Here is a 6,537-nt window from a genome sequence, read left to right as displayed (position 1 = left end):
CACAGGATATCTGAGGACAGAAGACCTGAAAATGTGATCCTGTGTTTTTAAATTGGTTGGAAAACAAAACTAGTACACTAGTGGATGCTTAACCACGGGTATACAGCACCAGCATGCCGCCTGGAGCCGCCCCAGCACCTGGGGCAGCTTCAGGATTTCTATATAGGAAAGGTTTAGGGGGTCGCAATATAGTTAGAGCGGAGAAGAGCTAGAAGATTTTTCTTGAAATTTAGTTTAATATCTTATGCACCCCATACCCATCCTGTTGGCGGTAGTCAAAAGATTACAGAGGTACATAATGGGTCCAGGGACTGGGCCCCAAAGTTTTGATAGCTGAGCAAGGTACAAAGGTAATGACCTCCAGGTAGATCTGGTCACAATCTTGACAAGTTACAAAGGTATTTACAGATTACAAAGGTACATAATGGGCCCAGGGACTGGGCCCTAAAGTTCTGATAGCTGAACAAGGTACAAAGGTAATGAACTCACAAGTTACAAAGGTAATGAATCATGTAAGTAAATTTACTTACTTACGTTTATACATGGTTACAATCATGAACAAATTATGAAGTAATGAGCAATTCACACGTCCACACCCGGTCACAACTGTGATGAGTTATTGGTGCAAATATTAATTGTTGGGTCACACACACATACACACACACACACACACACACACACACACACACACACACACACACACACACACACACACACACACACACACACACACACACACACACGGTAATGCTTTATTTACAGGGAGCAAAGTCCAGGATATTTTTTCCAGAATGGTCTGTAATATACCACTGTGGATAAAATACTTTAACATATCTTGAACATTTCGGATACTTGTAGGGGTATCAGAATCTTACAGGATTCATTACAATGTAGTGATCCTTTGTTTTATTAATATGATGTAAAACGTAGCTAAGGTAGACCAAGTGAACGGGTTATCATATGTGTCAGAAGACAATCTGTTGTTTCCTGACGAATGAGCCAACGCTGGTATGACAGCGGTTGCTGTCATACCAGCGGGTCATGTTTTACGAAGGCCCGTGTCAGGAGGCACTTTCCTGGTTCCTGACCAATAAACCACCATTACCATTCCATGCACACGAGGTAACACAGGAAGCATAGTTACAATGTTCTTGTGGATCACACTGTCTAGCAGTTGGCCAACTGGCCCCTGCTAGACACCATTCCCACTCGTATGTCTGTAGAGCCTGTTTTTAAAGCTACCCAAAGTTTATTCCAAACATACACAACTTGTCAGGCGTTGTCCACAGCCTGACTGATTAAAGACCGGGAAGTAATTATCAGTGGGAGGATCGGACCTCCGCTACTACTGGTACTGATGGGAACTTTTGCTTCAGACTCTCTTAATGATAATGGAATTCTGTTCTTTTCTCAAAGGAAACGTAATTATCATGTAATAATGTTGGTAGAATTACCGACAATATGTTAAGTAAAAGGACACTAAGTGCAACTAATGCAACGTTGTATTGTGGCAACGTTTCCCTCTTTCAATTTCCTGGAGAGTGAAACGTTGCCACAGTAAAATGTCACATTAGTTGCACTTGTGTCCTTTTATCTAACATGATTATCATCATTCACTAGGGTTCTCAAATATCCTTTTAAAATACACTAAAAAGCTTCTTCTTTTATTTCCCCTTGAATTCATTTAATGAAACAATTTTCACCCTTCCCTCTCATTAATTGGACTGTCGATTCTATATTTTGCTCTGGTACTCAATCCCAACACTATAAGTTTAATTCCAGCCTCATTGGTTCAATAACTACATTTCTTTTCCTTCACGGGAGTGAGGGAGGGGAGTCTTAATGCTATTGAAGGGTTTTTGTTCCAAGAAATTTTAGTTATCCTCCTCTTCCCAGGATTAAACCTAATTATCCCACACCTCGTGTTAGCCATTACCCTTATGGGTTTAGCGATTTTCCATGAATATAAAATTGCCTCTCCCGGTCATCACCAAGTTAATATATCGTGTCTGCATATTGCCTACCCTTTAAGGTACCTTGATGCTGATGAACGGCTCTTCATCCACAAGATCTGCTATCCATTACTTCCCAATGCGCTGTATGACCCCTACGGGCCCCTCAAAGAAGGTTCCTTGATGTTGGTGAGAGGCTCTTGATCTAGGGAATTGGATCTGTGCTCCAGTTCCCTGAATTAAGCCTGAATACCTTCCACATTCCTCCCCCACCCCAGGCGCTGTATAATCCCAGCACTCCCCCATAATAATAATGACCCCCTATGGGCTTAACCCTTCCTCGGGATTATAGTAATAATAATACTGGCTAGATGCTGAATGTGCCTAATATTGCACATATCTTTATAGGTGTCGACACTGCAGGATATCGCAAACTCGGGGAGCTGGAGTCGCCCTTCTCTCAACACGGTGACATCCTCTGATTTACGGAGGTAGCCATGAATATGTCTGCTGCTGTGTTCTAGTGGGTAGCAGCAACAAACTCTTATTTTATATCTATATCAGAAACTGTAACAAAAATGTGATGGCTCCACAAACTCTGAATTACATTCGTGATGTTGGACAAACTCAGTTCACTGATGGCAGTCTCTTCCCAGTGAACCTTAAGAAGGTAGGTGCCTAACCTGGCACCCGTGTACGGGGACGAGGCAACGGCAGGTGCCACCACTTGTGAGGCAGGATGCCGTATCTCGGGGACAACGAACAGCAGCAGCAGCATCCCAAGTTCACCACAGACTTCAGCTATGTCAAGAAGCTGCCGGGTGCCCTAATTGTCGTCCAGCTGGTTAGTTTGGAGTTCTTGTTGTGTGCTTGTGCACGCGTGTGTGCGTGCCTGCACGTGTTTTTTTGTGTGTGTGTGCGTGTGCTTGTTTGTATGTTTAACAAAATCACTGCTAAACGTTAATTAATACATAAAAACTATGTAATTCTGAAGAACTCCGTCTCATAACGCTGTCACTAGTGAAATTAGTTTTGTTAATTTTATAGTTTTATTCTTTCTTGTCGATTTACCATACAAGTTATTTCCTGAGCACACAAGTTGAGACTCCACATAACATATCGGTGCCTAGATGAAGAGCTTTCGATTCAAGGAAATTTATTTCCCATTTATCAGGTGCTATATGATCCCTGTGGGGTTAGCGCTTTCACATTAATGTATACATATGTACTGAAGGTTCTGTCTTGCCACAGGTGTGTACATGTGTGGGCTTCTTTCTAGCCCTGGGTGGCTCCCTCGTCTGGATGGTCAAGACCGGACACGGCTTCTACACCTTCATCTCCTTCGTCAGCTTCTTGAGCTGCATCTCCTGGCTGGTGGTCCACGTCTTGCAGCTCTACGCCCTCTTCAAGACCACCATTAACTGGAACAAAGTGGTAAGAGAACAAAATTTAAGAATGTCATTGAAATGGAATACTTATGTACAGTAAATGTAATCATAGCTTCATATCATTAATGATAAACAGTATTTGCAAGTTAATATGTACAACACATATGCAACCCTTGGGTTACGTTTAGGCAATAACGATACCCATGTATTGCACATGTGCCTTATTCATCGTAACTCTACCATAGGTGACACATTGGGTATAACATTAACATGTACGCTATTGTGGTGCAGGGCATAGTGTACAACGGCGTCAACGGCTTCCTTATGATGGTGGCCAGCTGCGTCATGGTGGAAGTCGCCTCAGAGGCCAGGGCGCTGAAAGCTGCTGGAGTAAGTAATGAACCTCCTTCCTTTTCAGTGAGGTGTTATGAGGCTGGTGAAAAGCTTTTTAATCCAAAGAATTGGATCTATCTTCCACTTCCTAGGAGCAAGCCTGAGTATCCAAGGTGCTATATGGCCTCCTATGGTTTAACGTTTCGTAATAATAATCATAATAATATTGGAACCCTCCTTACCTCTTTCCCCGACATGCGGCAAAAATCCTCCGCTTATGCTTTTTTTGGGACATCAATAAACACGAAAGGAAAACAGTAGTTTAAGAATGTTTTTGTACTATATTAAAATGTTGGGTGTGTTTTGAGTTCTGCTTCATAGTTGGTCTAACCTCAGCGCTTTTTACCTACCCATATTAAATTTATATAAATGTCTATCCACAATCCTGCTACCGTCTACACTGTCGTGATCCTCCTCACACCTTACCCCGTATGTATGTGTGTGTGTGTGTGTGTGTGTGTGTGTGTGACCACGTTCTTCCTTCAGGTGTTTGGGTTCTTGGCCTTCACGGGGTTCCTGGCGGGGCTGGTGTGGGAGGTGCTGGCGTGGCACAAGAACAGAGACTCCTGCGAAGCCTTCACTGCCTCGGTCGTGCGCGGTCCAGACCGACGTGAGTACCTGTCCACTGGTCTTGTCGACTCCGTCCACCTGCCCTGACTCCTGCCTACCTACCTGCCCAGACTTCTGACCACTTGCCCTGACTCCTGCCCACCTGCCTGAACGACTCCTGACGTCCCCTTAGCATGACTGGCTGCGCGAGTAACTTGTCCTTTTAACGATTAGAGGACGGAGGATCGAGCCTCCACTACTCTTTGCGCCGAATGGGCCACTCGCGTTAAGCGTTTCACATAAGGTTAAATATATATTCTCCTGCCCTCCAACTTTAACCTCAGTCCCCCTTTAATGCAAATTTTCTATTAATTTATTGTTAATGACACGTATCATGTGGGTGGTAATCAGAAGATAACAGATGCGCATATAAATAATTTCTAGACAGGAGTTATCAATTTTGGGCACGACTGTCTAGAAAAGTCACTGTTTTTCACAAGCAGCACAAAGAGAGACGAGCACGTAAACAAAAATTCACCTAAGGTAGAGCTGAATAACTGGTACGAGCTTAGTGCTTTTCTTGAAACTAGACTACTAATGATTATAATATTTCACCTTATGGAAGAAAAGATACATTTCCGTACCGGAATCACATGATTCGGGAATCCATGTGATTTGTGAATGGTTAGTTTATTATCTTTATTATGCACATCATACCCATCCTGTGGGTGGGAGTCAAAAGATTACAGAGGTACATAATGGGTCGAGCTACTGGGCCCCAAAGCTGTGATAAGTAAGTTACAGTGGTGTCACAGTTATAATGAGTTATTTATGCAGACCTGAATTCATTCACAAAAGTTAGTGTAGTTTACATGTGGAGTTGAATTATTCATATTACCTTATATTTTACCAAGGTATGGTTGAATTTAAATAAGCTTAAGTGGTTATGAGTTATTTACACTAGGCAAAGTCAGGATATTTTTTTTTTCAAAATGGTAGGTAATATTCAACAGTGGACTTTAAAATACTTTGACATTTTTTGAGCATTTGTGAGTGAATTGTCTCTGAATTCTTTGTGGATGATAATGGTGATGCTTTGGTTGCAGCTATTTTATGAATCATACGGGTTTAACGTGTGTCTTTTAACATAATATAAATTTGTTGCAGCTGACACTCCAGACAGTCAGTGTTTGGATGTACGGGGGGAGGTGGCTGGCGACCATGACGACGACGATGATGGGGCTGCTGTCGGCTTCGTCGGCATGAGGGCAAGACCAGTGTCCTCCTTCCTGCAGGTTAGTCACTCGCCCCAACTCTTACCTGTCACTGTCGTAGGAGGTGCCTTGATGCTGGTGAAAATATCTTAGTCCAGGGAATTGGAACTTTATTTATTTTGTGCAGCTTTCTATCTTGATATTTCAGAGGTCTATGATAGGTGTTACTAATATATTATAATCTCAGTTGTTTTATTATTGCACTTCTCTATACGTTAAGGGTCACGGAATTTGATCCAAGGGCTTCGTGAAACGTTGCCGAATTCATAATAGTTTTTGTCATTGGGTATTCTTCATGAACGGAATCTAAAATCACAACTATTTCTATGTGGGGGTCCGCGAAATTTTCTGATAAAAATAGGGGCCCTTATACTTACAAAGTTGGAAACCACTGCCTTAGTCTGTGATAAGAAAGTAAGTTTTAGTATATTATTACCTCTTCCTTCTATCCATTTTTTTTACATCAGCCTGCCCCCAATGGAGAGGTGACCACGCCCATGCTGTACGCCCCTGGATGGGAGGAAAAAGAAAAACACTCTGATGTCAAAGCCGCCGTCAGCAGCCAGCACTCTGAGAAGTCCTCAAATTCCTCCATTGAAGGAGAGTGGCAAACACCTTCATGAGCCTTGCCTTTATTCGTCTTTCCTAATGATACCCATACCTAGTGTTGTCTCTGAAGATACCGATACCTAGTGTCGTCTCTGAAGATACCGATACCTGAGTGTCTTCTCTGCTGACACAGAAACGTGTGTGTCCTCCCTGATGACTCTAGACTTGGTATTCTCTCTACTTGCTGATACTACACAATCTGTGGCTGACCCTTTCCCTCCCTGCAGACGCTACAGTCTGGGTATCCTCCCGGCCTAGTGACACAAAACTGGACTACTATGGAACCCGTAGGATCCAAGGAGAAATGTATTGACATTTAAAAATGGAATGTAATCAAATCCACACACGTGTGCCTCTCATTACATTAATAGT

General features: G+C 42.7%; 1 protein-coding gene across 5 annotated transcripts in view; it reads left to right on the top strand.

Annotated features, from left to right (window-relative positions):
- The window catches only part of LOC128695883 (CKLF-like MARVEL transmembrane domain-containing protein 4), a 19,186-nt gene that overhangs the window by 11,426 nt on the left and 1,223 nt on the right, over window positions 1-6,537 (top strand). For 2 of the 5 annotated variants that reach the window (XM_053786813.2, XM_053786812.2), the window contains exons 2-8: window positions 2,361-2,443; window positions 2,609-2,796; window positions 3,204-3,386; window positions 3,632-3,730; window positions 4,220-4,343; window positions 5,450-5,577; window positions 6,024-6,537. The exon at window positions 6,024-6,537 is cut by the window's right edge and continues 1,223 nt beyond it. In XM_053786813.2, coding sequence (XP_053642788.1) covers window positions 2,692-2,796; window positions 3,204-3,386; window positions 3,632-3,730; window positions 4,220-4,343; window positions 5,450-5,577; window positions 6,024-6,179 — 795 coding nt within the window. In that variant the 5' untranslated portion in view covers window positions 2,361-2,443; window positions 2,609-2,691 and the 3' untranslated portion in view covers window positions 6,180-6,537. Of the gene's footprint in view, window positions 1-2,360; window positions 2,797-3,203; window positions 3,387-3,631; window positions 3,731-4,219; window positions 4,344-5,449; window positions 5,578-6,023 lie in introns of all 5 variants that reach the window. The other 3 variants (XM_053786810.2, XM_053786811.2, XM_070092918.1) reach the window with 2 other exon arrangements.

This window comes from Cherax quadricarinatus, chromosome 41, assembly GCF_038502225.1.
Source record: "Cherax quadricarinatus isolate ZL_2023a chromosome 41, ASM3850222v1, whole genome shotgun sequence".
Classification (NCBI taxonomy): domain Eukaryota; kingdom Metazoa; phylum Arthropoda; class Malacostraca; order Decapoda; family Parastacidae; genus Cherax; species Cherax quadricarinatus.
Note: the sequence above shows the minus strand (reverse complement) of the source record. Positions and strands in the feature narration are given on the sequence as shown.